General features: G+C 44.3%; 1 protein-coding gene and 1 non-coding gene across 2 annotated transcripts; both read right to left on the bottom strand.

Moving 5' to 3' along the window:
- Positions 1 to 1,082: 1,082 nt before the first annotated feature.
- Positions 1,083 to 9,938, bottom strand: si:dkey-29p10.4 (tripartite motif-containing protein 14). Its single transcript, XM_010883657.3, has 11 exons — positions 9,541 to 9,938; positions 6,819 to 7,488; positions 6,133 to 6,268; positions 5,938 to 6,033; positions 5,593 to 5,694; positions 5,029 to 5,175; positions 4,737 to 4,759; positions 2,833 to 2,978; positions 2,349 to 2,563; positions 1,869 to 1,991; positions 1,083 to 1,690 (listed from the first exon to the last, which is right to left on the bottom strand). The coding sequence occupies exons 1-11, from the start codon at positions 9,809 to 9,811 to the stop codon at positions 1,472 to 1,474; spliced, it is 2,148 nt and encodes a 715-aa protein (XP_010881959.2). The 5' UTR covers positions 9,812 to 9,938; the 3' UTR covers positions 1,083 to 1,471.
- Positions 9,939 to 12,441: 2,503 nt separating this feature from the next.
- Positions 12,442 to 12,632, bottom strand: LOC114829641. Its single transcript, XR_003777521.1, has one exon. It is a non-coding gene; the product is annotated as a U2 spliceosomal RNA (small nuclear RNA).
- Between the last annotated feature and the right edge of the window lie 4,104 nt (positions 12,633 to 16,736).

Here is a 16,736-nt window from a genome sequence, read left to right as displayed (position 1 = left end):
ACAAGGTTTGATACAGGGTTTTAGATACATGGCTGGTGAATGTAATTGAACAATACTGCCATTTGGGGTTTGATAAGTGTAACTCCCAGTTTTGACATTGTCGACTGACGACATCCATTAACGAAACCCTTTGAGTTCCCTGATTCCTCAAACACCAAACTCCAAGGCATATTCATATTTTTTCCTGCTCTCTAGGTGAAATTCTAAAAGCGGTGATGTCCACTCACTCAACACCTTTCCCTATTACCCTCCCCACTTCTTGGGAGAGCTCATCCCACTCCTTCCTTCCCCAGTCATCAACTCATCCCAGAAAACTGGCTGCATCCACTCTGACTTCAGGAAGGCCTGAGTCACTGCCCTCCTCAACAACTCAACACCAGACCTTGCTGACTTCACAGACAACAGACCGGCATCCCCTCCATCTTAACAAAACACTATAGTGAGCCATCTCTAACCACTCAGCCAAGACCGCTCCCCGTGCCGACTCTCTCCAGTACTCATCCTCCGAGGTCTGCCAGCTGCCCTTTACACTATGAACCGTGTGGAGTTGAGTCAGTAGCGCACAGCGCTTACAACAACAGAGTCGTGGGTTAGATTCCCATGGGAAGCTGTTCTGGTTAAGAGCATCCGCTACGCGACTAACTTTAAAAAAGTCCACCTCTCCACTTTTCATGCTCTGCACACTTGGATTGCATCCTACCTGGTTGATTTGAGTCAGCTCAGCAGTCTCTCACTGCTGGTGTCCCCCAGGGTTTGGTTCCAGATCCTCTTTTGTCTAAACACCAAATCACCTGGCTCTGTCATATCCTCACATGGTCTCTCTTCTGACTGCTATGCAGCAAACACTCAGCTGTTTCTCTGCTCCAACATGCTGCTGGGGACACTCATCTCAGTGTGCCTGACCAGCGTCTCGGCTCAAGCTAAACCTCGACAGGGCAGAGCCGGACTACTTGACTCGGGAGTAGCAAGGGCAACTCGCCTCCCTCCCGACCTCTCAGGTCTCATGACTGTTCCCCCCCACCACCAACCATTCAATATGCATCACAACAATACAATCTATTGTTATAAGTTGAGTCATTGTGTCACATGACAGGTTTTTTATTAAAACAATTCAAAACAACCACACGTGAACATCATTAGTACTGTTTCTGTGTTGAGATTCATCCATGTAGTGCCCAGTTCGAAAGACATTTCAATAACAAAATTACCTAAATAAATGCCATCTTTAAGATAAATGTTTTATTGGTCCCGTGTAGCTCACTCGGTTACAATATGTTGCTGGTAGCGCCAGAGCAGATGGTTTCATTCCCAAAGCATAGCAGAATAAAAATGTATGCGTTCACTACTGTTGATGTCGATGTGGATAAGAATGTCTACTAAAATATAAAATATTTGTCAGAAGGCAAATGTGGAATGAGAATTGGAAGTTTAAGTTAACTTTCTGCATTAAAAATGGACCTCAACCCAACACCTATTGTGCAGAGTGTGTTTGGAACAAGTCTGTGATGGTCAGCTGTGTTTTGGACACCGCTAACGCAGGGTACAGCGGTTCCCTGAATCTCTGTTTAAAACAATGTAGCAAGCTCAGAGCTCCCCCTGGTGCCACTTTATAGAACGACAGGCTGCCCTCATCTAAATCCACCAACACGCCCACTCTCTCCAGGTCATCGACCTCCACAGGAACAGACACCTTTAGAAAGAAAATAATCACACGTAGAAAGATAAGAATCGAGATTCAGTAGAATGAGAAAGAGAAGAATCTGAATGAAAACACCCATGTTACTAGGTGTGTATTTGGCTGATGTACATAGGACCCTAAACAGAGACGGAGAACTAAACACTATGTTCTAGTGTAACTAATGACATGCCTTATCGTGCAGGGCCTCTATTGTCCCCCTCTCACTCAGCAGGCACCAGGAGTACGGGTTGAACCCAATCCGGCAGGTGTCCTTCTGGCCTTTGCGGCCAATCTGGCCTTCGCAGACCCCCACCTGTGGACATTGACCGGTGGATTGTTTGGGTTATTCTCATGACATTTTTGGGGGCACGTGATTTTACTCTGCGTGCACACTGGACAAATAAAATGAAACTAAATCAACAACGTACTCTTGATAGGGCAACAGGAACGGAAAAAGATAACTGCTTTGTCTGATGTTGTTTGTCGTCGTTATGTGTCACCAAGGGCATTTAAGAAAAATATTTTCACAAGCGATCAAAGCGGAACATTTAAATGTACTCTAATCTAATCTCTACTCTAATCTCTAGTCTAATCTAATCTCTACAACTCATCGTGTTAATAAATCAAGCAGACGCTCTGGTCAGAAACTCCCCCATGTACCATCTCATACCTTCCATTTCCCCTCGTCTGCTAACACTTCCACCTCCCAGTATGTGCGTCCCCGCTGCAGGGGCTTACAGGCCAGGACTTGGGGAAAGGAGCTAAAGCGAGCGGCCCGCTCTGGGTAGGCCTGCAGGATCTCACTGTAGGCCACCTTCCTGTACTCCTCAGAGAGGAGTAGTTTAGGGTGGGCTGTGTCCGGGTCCAGACAGGGAGTGGCGCCGTCTGAACAGAACACAGGGATGTAATGACAGATTTCCCACCCCCAGAAGAAACACTGATCGTAACTTTAACCTCTTTCAGTACCTACACATTTGTCATTGTGTCACTTAGGAGACACGTTCACCCAGATAAATTGACATTTGTTGGTGCATTTATTTATTATTTACTTCTGCATGCAGTCATCCATAGACTATTGAACCTACGACCCTAGCATTGCCAGCAGCCTGTGCTTCGGAGTGGGCCTGTAATAGGACCTGTATGAGGTCACCTACAGAGCAGTCTGAAGGGGTCTCGTTCAGGCAGGGAGATGACCACTGAGTCCCGCCTCTGCTCAGTCCACTGCCGCAGGAATCGAAGACGGGCAATGTCCACCTCCTCTGGAGCCTCCAGCTCCTTCACAGAACAGCTCTCAGACACGCTGGGGGAGTGAGAGAGGCAGGGGAGAGGAGGGGGTGAGGCAGGGTATAAATAATACTATTCTCAGTAGTAGGCTGCATTGACAACACTGTAATTTAGAACCCACCAGCACTGGACAGGTGACACTCCTGTAACTGGTGAATACCACCTTCCAAAGTGGATATGAATGCAGCATAGCACTGCTACAAAGACCTCACTTGTTAGACCTCACTTGTTAGACATCACTTGTTAGACCTCACTTGTTAGACCTCACTTGAACTGTGATAGCGGATATACAGTTAGGTCCAGAAATAATTGGACACCAACAAGTTTTTTTTTTATTTTGGCTGTTTTACAAAAATATATTTAAGTTACAGTTAAATAATGAAAATGGGCTTAAAGTGCTTTAATTTGACGTTATTCACATCCAAACTGGACGAAGGGTTTAGTAATTACAGATCTTTAATATGAAGACCCCTCTTTCTCAAGGGACCCAAAGTAATTGGACAATTGACTCCAAAGCTGTTTCATGGACAGGTGTGGTCTATTCCTTCATTGTTTCTTCATCAATTAGGCAGGTAAAAGGTCTGGAGTTGATTCCAGTTATGGCATTTGAGGTGCTGTGAACCCACAACATCCAGTCAAAGGAGCTCTCAATGCAAGTGAAACAGGGGGCAAAACATTATAATTCCATCAGAGAGATAGCAGGAACATCAAGAGTGGCCACAACAACAGTTTGCTACATTCTGAGAAAATAAGAATGCACTGGTGATGGCTGCAACACAAAAAGGCCTGGACGTCCACGGAAGACAACAGTGGTGAATGATCGTAGGATCCTTTTCATGGTAAAGAAAAACCTCTTCACAACATCCAGCCAAGTGAAGAACACTCTCCAGGAGGTAGGCATATCATTATCCATGTCTACCATAAGGAGAAGACTTCACGAGAACAAATAGAGGGTTCACCACAAGGTGCAAACCATTCACAGCCTCAAGAATAGAAATGCCAGATGAGTCTTTAAAAGCCAGCCCAGTTCTGGAACAGCATTATTTGGACAGAGGAAACTAAAATCAACCTGTACCAGAATGATGGGAAGAAATATTTATTGAGAAGGCTTGGATCCGAAGCATACCACATCATCTGTAAAACATGGTGGAGTGTGATGGCATGGGCATGCATGGCTTCCAATGGCACTGGGTCACTAGTGTTTATTGATGATGTGGCAGAGGAAAGAAGTAGTCATTGCCTCCAAAGGATTCTCAACAAAGTATTAAAAATAAGGGAATGTGTATGGTTGCAATTCTTAAATGTTTCACACAATATTTTTGTTCAACCCCTTGAATTAAAGTCTGGACTTTGAATCTCAGTTGTTACATTTCAAATCCATTGTGTCAGTGTCCAAATATATCGGGACCTAACTGTATGTAAATATAGCTGAAACTGACCCAAACATGTCATAATGGATGTTAGCTGATCAACAAAACATTTCAAAACATATTCCCACCAAAAGTAATTTATAAAAAAAAAAAACATATTTCATAAGTGACTTAACCTAGAGGTTTATTTCTACAGTTGAGTCATAGTTTCACCACAAGGCTCTGATGAAGGATGAACGGTTTCCACTATTCAGATGTCAAACTGAAGAAAGGCACATCTGCTTTAAATTTTACAACTTTCTGTTTGTCACAGAGGATATGACCTTCCCTCAACCATCTTTAAATTTGGCACAGCACGATTTGAGCCTCCATGATATAGCTGATTATTCATGAAAGTTGCTTACCTTTTACTTATCTTGCCATATTCCTGTCAAGGACAGAAGAAACAATAGATATATGTTAGATATGTTACATTTGTTTAGGCCTGTGTGTTTATGCACCAGGGGCCCAGTTCAACTGCAGACCAATAAAAAAAGAGAACCAAACAAATTAAACAGATATCTGATAAAAAAATTATTCACTTCTGTTTTTCTTCCAAAACTAAACTGACACCAACCCTGGCAATCACACGCTATCTCCCAAAAACACTGTGTACCCCAAAACCGTCAGGAACAAAGAGGGTTAAGTAGCAGGCACCATTATGAAGGCCTGCTCCTGTACGCGTGTGGCACCCTGGGCGTCCGCTAGCCCCTCCAGGGCATGGAGACCGTGTTGAAGGAGAGTGACGGTCTCCTGTAGCTGGGTCAGCTGTTCCACCAATCCCCCCACAGCTGTACTCTCCTCCTGGAAAACACACACACACCATATTACAACCAACTATAAACTACTATAAACACTGCCAGCAGAGTCCAGGAATTAGTTGTAGCCCTGTGTGACCCCTAAATACACCCAGCATTTGCTGGCTTTGTTTAGCTTGTTTCCATCGTCAAGGCAACATATGCTATTGAGGCATTACTTCAGACAGACAGGCACAGTTTTATTGTTTCTAGAGGAGACGGTTCTCCATACCTGAGACATGCTGTTTTATTGTTTCTAGAGGAGACGGTTCTCCATACCTGAGACACGCTGTTTTATTGTTTCTAGAGGAGACGGTTCTCCGTACCTGAGACAAACGTTGTTTTATTGTTTCTAGAGGAGACGGTTCTCCGTACCTGAGACACACGCTGTTTTATTGTTTCTAGAGGAGACGGTTCTCCGTACCTGAGAGACACACTGCAGGGCTGTGGCCTCCTCCTGCTCCAGAGACTCTCGCATAAGCCTGTACTGCTGTTGCACCCCTGCACGTGCCTCCTCAAGCAACACCTGGGGAGGGAGAGAGGAGCAGCCAGGGGCATGTTAAGCAGACCACCAAGCCTTGGAAGGTTCTGATATATGCATTTTCGACAGGTAGGATAAGGACTCATGTCAGTTCTATTCATGGAATTTCTATCTGATGCAACCTTTGAGTAAACTTCCAAAACTGGCTCAGTGTACCTCAGAGTGGACATAACAATGAATAATATGTCCCACACAAGGTCTTACATGCCCTCCTGTCTTCCTTCTTACCTGGAAGGACTCCTTCTTCTCTGTCAACTCAGTCACTCTGCTCAGTAAGGACAATTCTGTTCCCTGCATCTTCTTCATGTCCTCTTTCAGTCTCCCCTGTAAGAATATGACACAGTACTAAATATCACAATACATTGAATTTATGACCCGATCAACAGACAGGGGTCATGGGTGTTTCCGTCCATTGTTCCTCACCCTGAGCTCCTCCTCCGCCTCTCGGATGCTGACACATGCGTGGTCCCGGTGCAACCCGATCACAGTACACACGGTACACACACACACACTACATTGGCGGCAGAAGATCCGGTTCATCTCCTGGTGCTCCAGGCACCTGGTGATGGTCAAATCATGATTTATGTATTTGACAAATTATCAATCAACTAGCAGCAACAAGCTGAATTACAAACAAATGTTTTCATTTAAGTTTTGTCTACAAAGTATTACAAGATTGAAGATGTGATACTTTCTTGTCATTCCAACCGAAGTAGGAAACAGACAAAATGATACACACACATATCAATTTGAAAAACTGAAATCTGGGGTTCCCAACATGTTTTGGCCTGTGGGCCCATTTTGAAATGAAAAGTTCTGCGACTCCACCCTGTAAATAAAGTGAGGATTAATTTTCACGGCCCACAGTCTAAATAGACTCTCAGGTCCACACTGATCTACAAGGCTCGGAAAGAAATGGAAGACATGCAGACCTGTGTGTCATATAGACAACATTAACCACCAGACCTGGACTCACATGTCAAATGTTGTAGCTCAAACCCTCAAAGGTCGGAACAAAGCAAACACTATTTGGAAGAACTCTCAAACCCATTTGCAAATCAGTCGACCCCCTACTATGTGTCAATACGTGACAACCAGTAAACCCTAACCTCCAGGGGGAGATATCATCCACGGGGAGAACCAGGGGGTGAGACCGGAAGACGGGGGACTGCATGTGGTGAAGGAGGTGATCAGAGCACATGGAGGCCCCGCAGACCAAGCAGGTCTTGACCGCGGGGAGGGATGCGTGGCTGGGGCAGTAGTGGCAGGGCACGGGGCTCTCCCTGGAGGTCCAGCCACTCAGGCTTGGGGACTGGTTGGAACTTCCAGGGGCGCGGGCGGGAGAGGTGGGCTTGCTGGGTCGGCCCGTTGATCCGCTGGGAGCCTCCGTAGGTGGTTCTCTTGCAGCTGGTTGAGAGTCCAGGTCAACAACAAGGTCTCCTGTCGGTTCCAAACCTCTGGGGTTGCTGGTGGAGGCATTACATGGTTTGGTTGCTAACGGTGCTTGAGTCTCCTCATCACTGGACGAACCCACATCATAGGACCTGTTCTGATTGGCTGATGACCTGGAAGAGGAAGTGATGGGTCTCTCACTGTCATTGGCCTTTCCCCTGGATAGAACGCTGGTTGCAGTGGCCGCTCTCTTGTTGTCATGGCGACGGCCTCCTGGTTCAGGTGACCTGGCAGGCCGTTTTCCTAAAATACGTTTGGACAGCGACGAGATGGAGGGGGAAGATCTCCAGCCAAACAGGTTCACCTCATTGCCAACGCCTTCCCTGCCTGAACATGAGACATACATTATAGAAAAATTAATCACAGTATCACAGTACTGCAGTTTTTATTGGAGGCTATAGTAATAATTTATTGGAGGCTAGCAGGGTTGGGTATTATGGGAGGCTAGCAAGGTTGGGGATTAAATGTAAACCGTTACAGTTACCTGTCCATACTTTTAGATTACTTTCATATTAAGAGGCATTGGAAAACAAACAGGAATAGCTTACAACCAACTGAACACCTTTTATGGGATCAATCAATGTTAGAGATTACATAGCAGGCCAATAACGGAATTGCATTTTACCGTTTGTGTTTTGTAGGCTACAGTGCATTTGGAAATGTGTTTCTAAACCATTCCTTTTTACTTCAATATGATTGGGCTACATCTCTACATTATATGCTAAAGGTCGGTCAGATATTCAGTCATTCCAAATAATCCAATAAACCTCAATCTCCCAGAATCTGACTTTTTATCTGAACATAACCCAAAATCTAATGATGCCTAAGCCTGTTCTCTTATTTGTGTTTTATTAATGTTTTTAATTGCTTGAAAACATTGTTGAAAAATAAATGGCAATTACTGGAAAAGGGTATTGACATTGTTGCATATAAAAAGATATCCATAGCTTTTCGCGCATAAATAAAATCTGCAGTAGTCTAATGACTTGCCCCACAACCAACATTGTCAAAATATTGCAGAAACACCCGGCACGCAAATTCACGTTTGCAATCTTGAACACCTGTTTAGAAATAAGATTTACCCGCGCGAACGTAACCTGCAATTGTTATTGACACCAGTGATGGATTTTCAAAAGAAACTGTGATTATAAACCTGCACTTAAAGTAAAAGACAATTTTCAGAGATGCAAAGCAAGCACAATCACATGGCCTACCTGTATGGACGGAGTTGATGTGGCCGTGTCAAATGCAAATAATCATCCTTTGGCAGAGTGCTTCCTTTTCTCCTCAAATGTCATGGTAAATTCCATATAATGTTTTATCTTGAAGGCAGTGCTATGTTACAGCTATCTAACAAATAGTTGCCTAATCTATTAAACAGGTGCAACTGGTCCTGGCTGTGTTGTTAGGTGCATTTGACAAGTAAACCATGAAACTTGAAAGATATAACACCAGGTAGGCCTGTTCTGAGAATTATGCGTGGAGTAGATAAATAACATGTTATATGACTCAGCTAATATTATGGAAGATGTACTCTGTTTTTACCACCCATCCAACCAACGAAAACCGGAGAAATATAAACTAGCGCTTCCTCCGTCGCTATGGTTACGAGCATCCACCTTTGAGCGCCTGATGATCACACACACAATTGAGGAGCGCAATTCATATTTTGGTTCAAATAACTATGTATTTTATATTCTTTTTCAATTGAAGTAATCCAAAAGTAATGTTGTTTCAAAAGTAGGTGTAATCCGATTACACTGATTTATTTGTTTATTTTTTACTTGTAATCCGTTACTCCCCAACTCTGGAGGCTATAGTCATCATATCACAGTACTGTGGTTGTTACTACATGCTAGTAATCATATAACAGTACTGCGGTTGTTATTGGAGGCTAGTAATATAACAGTACTGCGGTTGTTATTGGAGGCTAGTAATCATATCACAGTACTGCGGTTGTCATTGTAGGCTGGTAATCATATCACAGTACTTTGGTTGTTACTACATGCTAGTAATCATATCTCAGTACTGCGGTTGTTATTGCAGGCTAGTAATCATATCACAGTACTGCAGTTGTTATTGCAGCCTAAGAATCATATAGTGCTAACCCCAAACCTCTTTCAGTATTAATAGGCTCGAATCGAATGTCACGTATTTTGTCTTCTGAATCAGTGGTTCCCAAACATGTTTCTTGATGCCATGTCTACCCAGACTACCTGAGGTGTATTCATTTCGCTCAAAACAAACGTTTTAGTAGCAACGCGTTGCGTCCAACAGAGTGAAACGGGAAGGGACCTACCTGCATTTGTCCAATAGAAATGTTTGACGTAACGTTTTGCAACAATTTGTTTACCGAACCAATACAACCAAGTTCCATACCTGTGGCAGCAGGCGTGCGTGAATGTGTCGGCTCTTCATCTCTCCCCCGCCTCGCAGTAGTGTCTATATCAAACCCAATTGGCAATTTCTTGTACTCCTCCTTGCACTCTGGACAGAAGTAAGGTCCGTATGGCGAACCACTCCATAACTCCTTTATACACCCATAGCAGAAACAGTGTTTGCATCTCAGCGCGGTCGGATTCCGAAAAACACAGTGGCACAAAGGACACACAGGAGGGTTGCGGGCCGGGGTCTCCAACGAGGCACCCATAGGTAATAAGAACCAGCGTCTTCTTATTTTTTAATCAACAACACGACAGACAACAAGGTAAGGAAACGGAACTACCAGGAGGTGGAGCTTGGTTTTTTGAATTACGTCCACACTATACCCAATTCACTCTCCACCCGTGGCATTCTTAAAGATACAGCGACATAATTATTAATCTTCAACACGCAATAATAACGTAACGTTTTTTGTTTTTAATATATAACCTATACGTTTTATATATACTTCGGTAACGACATTTAGCTTTGGATATAACGATTAATACACTTGAACAATTATACCTGAACGAGTTTCCCTAACTAGACATTTCTGGACCCATATATATATATATATATATATATTTCAAGCCCACTGTCTTCTTGGTCTTCTCTGTCTCACACACACCCACACACACACCATTGTGGAAGCCTGACAACTGACTTTGACCCTGAAATCAACCTGAAAATGTGGCCAATTCCCATAGTCCTCAACCTAACTTCACCTGACCTCAAAATACCTACAGATAACTTTATTATTTCACCTTTATCTAACCAGGCAAGCCGAGGGAGTCACAATTTTCACTCACAAAGCAATAAAGACTGAAAAACTACACTTATTTAAAACATTATTTTCTTTAAAAGCAGTCAATAAAGGAAACACGTATAGTACAGACCGATAAGGTGACTGTATAGGGTGATTAATTATAAAGAAAGATGTGCAAATTTCACAAGATTTCTCAAATAAAATACACTAGAATCCTGGACCACATAGATACACAAATCTTTTGCATGGCTCTATGGGTCTGGTTTCGCAGACATGGATTAAGCCTAGTCTAGGACTACAAAAAAAAGTATAAAGGAACCCGGCCCGTGGTTTGTTAAATTCATCTTTGAACACAGGCCTGCTCTAAACCTCTGGAGATATTTCTTAATCTTATTTACTGAACAATGCCAGTGCCACTTCCGTGTTCCATAGATTACATTCTTTAGAGCGGTCTGGGACTTTGCCGCGGTCCCCAGTAAAGAGATAGACTATCCAAACTAGGGCTCGTAACAGTGCACGCGCCCTCCACCCAGTCCTTCGCGAACACTCAGCAGGTATCATGCTGAGGAGGATGACAGGGTGTCTCCCCGATGCTGTACATACACATACAGGTGCATCCCCAAAAAATTGAATAACATGGAAAAGTTATTTTTAATCCGTAATTCAAATAAAAAAGTGACACCTTAATATATTCTAGATTCATTACACACAAAGTGAAACATTTCAAGCCTTTTTTTTGTTTCAGTCTTGATGATTATGGCTTATAGTTCATGGAAATCAAAAATCCAGTGCCTCAAAATATTAGAATAAAAAATACGTTCAGTAAACACAACCACAATCACTGGGAAAACTGCTGACTTGACAGTGTTGTCCAGAAGACACTCACACCCTCCATGAGGAGGGAAAGCCACAGAAGGTCATTGCTGAAAGGGCTGGCTGTTCGTAGAGTGCTGTATCAAAGAATATTCATGGCAAATAGATTGGAAGGTAAAAGTGTGGTAGGAGGGGTGCATAAGCAACAGGGATGAGACGATTGTCATGCAAGAACTTGGGGGAGCTTGAAAAGGAGTGGATTGTGGCTGTGCATCAAGAGCCACCACACAGACGTGTCCAGGAAATAGGCTACCAGTGCCGCATACCTAGTGTCAAGCCACTCCTGAACTAGAGACAATGTCAGAAGTGTCTTATCTGGGAGAAGGAGGAAAAGAACTGGACCGTTGCTCAGTGTTCCAAAATCCTCTTTTCAGATGAAAGTAAATGTTGCATTTTATTTGGAAATCAAGGTCCCAGTGTCTGGAGGAAGAGTGGAGAGGCACAGAATCCAAAGTCCAGTGTGCCGTTTTCACAGTCAGTGAGGATTTGGGGTGCCATGACATCTGCTGGTGTTGGTCCACTGTGTTTTATCAAGTCCAGTGTCAAATCAGCTATCAGCCAGGAGATTTTAGAGCACTTCATGCTGCTGACAAGCTTTGTGGAGATGCTGATTTTGTTTTCCAGCAGGACTTGACACTAGCCCACGGTGCCGAAACGACTAGTAACTGGTTTGCCATGGTATTATTGTGCTTGATTGGTCAGCCAACTCACCTGACTTGAAACGCCAGGGAATACCAGAGAATGGTCAAGAGGAAAATTAGATACACCAGACCCAACAACACAGACGAGCTGAAAGCAACCTGGGCTTTGTAAGGAGTTGTAGGCTACAGTACAGAAACAGTTTATTTCGAAAGGCTCCTGCGTGACACAACCCTTTCAAACTATGATGTTGAAACAATCTACCACACCCGCATCTGTAAATAATAACAGCGGGAAAGAATGTTGCTGTTAAATGGCAGTTTCTTCCGATTTTACTAGAGCACACAAAAATGTGTACTGCACCTGGTACATGAACGAAAGAGGAATGAAACCTCAGTACATTTAAGTAGTTTTTTTTCCCGACAGTGTCGGAATAGCGTCGGAATATACGTTACGTAATATAGTAAAAACAATATATTATGCTGTAAGAATTAACCAACCCATGTAAATTGAACTTAGCCTTGTTTAAATGAATTTCATAATGAAGGGCGACGTCTAACGTTTTCATTTTGAACAGTGAGAGGGGGTGCACCGTTCCTGGAGGTACTGCAATACCAGGTCGATGCGTGGAGTGGACGGAGCAAGCCCCTATTCCATCTCCCTATTCCAAAAATCAATTTAATATATGGTCCCCAGATAGGGGACGTATCAGATATTAAACTGATAAGAACAGATACTACACTTGATCTTAGCCAAAAGGCCGAGAAGCGATACCAGTATATGGGTTGAGACGAACGAGTCATTCTCGGACAAGTCAAACTCCATGACGGTTACCCCCACATATATAATTTGTATTTTATTCATTACATATAACATTTTATGTTTAAAAATTCTTATTAACTAAGACTAAAAGCTGATTAACATCGGAAATCACCACGTTTGGCTGTTCAAATCTTACAAATTGGTAGATTCAAAAGTCACGTGGTAATGGTCCACCAATCCGGAAAAAGAGACCGTGGCGTTGAATAAACATAAATGTACCGCAAAGTCGGAATATATATCTATCTAATACGTGTTGGAGAAACAATATATAATGTCTGTGAAACTTGGACATCATAATACTGTCAGAAATATATTATCTTACTAAAAATATTTGGTCGAACTGGTGCCGCAATGGAACCGAAGTAACCAGGAAAGGCCACTTGGTGGGGCTAGAGTTCTGCTGACCCCTTATGTGTGATGAACCTATACAAATAAATGCTTCAGAGTTCAGTTCCTGACTTGATTGATTTAGTTCAGTTATGGAATCAAATGTTTACAGTTTTTCCCGATTGCTAACAAAACTCTTCACACAGTCAGCAAGACAGAAGTGCATGTGAACCAAACTGTGAATCATTTCTCATTGCTTTCACACAAAAGGCATTCAATGAACACATTCTCCCAAATCCATGAATTCTTTTCTCATTTTTACTCCACCATCTACAAAACCATATATTCACAGCACATATTCATCACAATGCACAGGATTTGTAAATGTGAAAATAAATGTTGTAAATAAAAACATTATCTGTAAATATGTAAACATGTTTCACAAATTTAAATACAATTTGTGAATATGTAAAAACATTTCACAATAAAAACATAAATCTGTAAAACATTAACAACCGTTGCTTAACATTTACAAGTGTTGACTTTCATTTACAAATCATAAGTTTATTTTACGGACCAGAATTTTATATTCACACATTTTTTGAGACACATTTTCCTTTCGTTGTCAAGTTTCTGTGTGTGTGGTTTCAGTCAGAGGGCTCACTGGGTGGGACTTATGGAATATCCAGACTGGAGCCTGGTAGATTGGGGTCTATAGGTAGCTAGGACACATTTTTCCTCAAATGTGAGTATAAGGTTTAATTGTATAACAATATTTTACTGCATCACCAATGGGTAATACAACGCCGACTTCAGGCAACTAACTTAAGTTAGTTATGTCAGCCTACATCTGGTTGGCTAGCTAGACAGGCCTACGTGGTACATATTTTTTAACCCGCTTTTTCCACATTCAGCACATGCCCCTCGGAATGTCTATGCCCGGCACTGAGTGGTGCTGTGGTAGGGGTAGCTAATAAAAACATGTTTTTCAGGTAACCAAATAGTATTCAAACAATAACACATACCATTCGGTTAATGAAATAATGTCCAATTCACATCCCTGGTACAGACCATTACCTCTCAATTCCCTGATTCAGTAAGCAACTGATTCAACCGTTAGCTTAACAGTGCCACTGAGCTCATCCACCAACACTCATTCTGTTTGGCTAATTGTTTCGAAGAGAGATTCTAACTTAAACAAAAACTATTGCAGATCACTTCCCCCCCCAAAACAAATGTGTCAGGGTCTTAACACATAAGAATTCAGTATGTACTATTGAGATTAAAAATAGATGGATACATTAGTAAACCACAGAGTCAATTCTAACTGCAAGTATTGTTGTGGATTTTGTATTGCACAACTTGAAAACACTGAATCCTTGTGACTGTTTTGGCCCCCACCCCATAACAGTAATTGGAATAAAAAGCTTCAACTAAATGCTGGCAAGGCATACTGTAAGCCCAGTTTGTAATTAATTCTGTAGCAATTTATCTAATTTATTGAATGTGGGTCTTTGTCTTGCCACTGGAATGGCATTATTTCTGCTTTAACCTCCCTATTGTACATCCCACGCATTGCATTTGTGAATTCAGTTTTCTTTCTGTTTAAAATGTATCTGATTTTCCTTAGATTTCTCTTGCCTCTTGTCTGCTATTTTTTGTGTAAGGAGACATGATTGCGCATATTAGTTGCCCCAGTGAATCAAGAAGCACTGGGTGCTACATTAGTTTTCACGTTGCTGATTCTGGAATTCAATTTAGTAACCATTATGTTACTGCTGAGCCCGAACGAGCGACGTGGGGCCGCCTTCCCGTGGGCTCACCACCTACAGGAGGGACCATAAGGGGTCGGTGCGGAGAGGATCGGGCAGCAGTCGAAGGCGGGGGCCTCGACAACCCGATCCCTGGACACGGAAACTAGCTCTAGGGACGTGGAACGTCACCTCGCTGGTGGGTAAGGAGCCTGAGATTGTGTGTGAGGTTGAGAGGTTCTGACTAGAGGTAGTCGGGATCACCTCTATGCACGGCTTGGGCTCTGGAACCACACTCCTTGAGAGAGGATGGACTTCACCACTCTGGAGTTTCCCATGGTGAGAGGCGACGGGCTGGTGTGGGTTTGCTTATAGCTCCCCAGCTCTGCCGCCATGTGTTGGAGTTTACCACAGTGAACGAGAGGGTTTGTTTCCCTGCACCTTCGGGTCTGGGATAGGTCTCACACTGTTGTTTGACTTTGGAGTCTATCGTTCTATTGGGGGACTTCAACGCCCATGTGGGCAACAACAGTAACACCTGGAGGGGCGTGATTGGGAAGGCTAGTCACAGTTTGTCCATAACGAACACCATGTTCAAGCATAAGGGTGTCCATCAGTGCACGTGGCACCAGGACACCCTAGGCCGTAGTTCGATGATCGACTTTGTTGTCGTTTCATCTGACCTGCGGCCACATGTCTTGGACACTCGGGTGAAGAGAGGGGTGGAGCTGTCAACTGATCACCACCTGGTGGTGAGTTGGATCCGATGGCGGGGGAGGAAGCTGGACAGACTCGGCAGGCCCAAGCGTACTGTAAGGGTCTGCTGGGAACGTCTGGCCGAGTCTCCTGTCAGAGAGATCTTTAACTCCCACCTCCGGCAGAGCTTCGACTGGATCCCGAGGGAGGCTGGAGATATTGAGTCCGAGTGGACCATGTTCTCCACCGCCATTGTCAAAGAGGCCGCTCAGAGCTGTGGCCGTAAGGTCTCCGGTGCCTGTCGAGGCGGTAATCCCCGAACCCGGTGGTGGACACCGGAAGTAATGGATGCCGTCATGCTGAAGAAGGAGTCCTATCAGGCCTGGTTGGCTTGTGGGACTCCTGAGGCAGCTGACGGGTACCAGCAGGCCAAGCGGACTGCAGCCTGGGTGGTTGTGGAGGCAAAAACTCGGGCCTGGGAGGAGTTCGGTGAGGCCATGGAGAAGGACTATCGGCTGGCCTCGAAGAGATTCCGGCAAACCGTCCGTGGCCTCAGGAGTGGGAAACAGTACCCTACCAACTTCGAGGATCTCCTCAATCCCGCCGTCACGTCTTCCATTGAGGAAGCAGAGGATGAGGGCTCAGAGGTGGACTCGTCCATCACCCGGGCTGAAGTCACAGAGGTAGTCAAGAAACTCCTCAGTGGCAAGGCACCGGGGGTGGATGAGATCCGCCCTGAGTACCTCAAGTCTCTGGATGCTGTGGGGCTGTCTTGGCTGACACGACTGTGCAACATCGCATGGCGGTCGGGGACAGTGCCTCTGGGATGGCAGACCGGGGTGTTGGTCCCTCTTTTTAAGAAGGGGGACCGGAGGGTGTGTTCCAACTACAGGGGGATCACACTTCTCAGCCTCCCCGGGAAAGTCTATGCCAGGGTACTACCGATAGTAGAACCTCGGATTCAGGAGGAACAGTGTGGTTTTCGTCCGGGCCGTGGAACACTGGACCAGCTCTATACCCTCTACGGGGTGCTGGAGGGTTCATGGGAGTTTGCCCAACCAGTCCACATGTGTTTTGTGGATTTGGAGAAGACATTCGACTGTGTCCCTCGCGGCATCCTGTGGAGGGTGCTTTGGGAATATGGGGTCCTGGGTCCTTTGCTAAGGGCTGTCAGGTCCCTGTACGACCGAAGCAGGAGCTTGGTCCGCATTGCCGGCAGTAAGACAGACTTGTTCCCAGTGCATGTTGGACTCCGGCAGGGCTGCCCTTTGCCGCCGGTT

Source organism: Esox lucius, chromosome 19, assembly GCF_011004845.1.
Source record: "Esox lucius isolate fEsoLuc1 chromosome 19, fEsoLuc1.pri, whole genome shotgun sequence".
Classification (NCBI taxonomy): Eukaryota; Metazoa; Chordata; class Actinopteri; order Esociformes; family Esocidae; genus Esox; species Esox lucius.
This window is presented reverse-complemented; position numbering and strand designations above follow the sequence as displayed.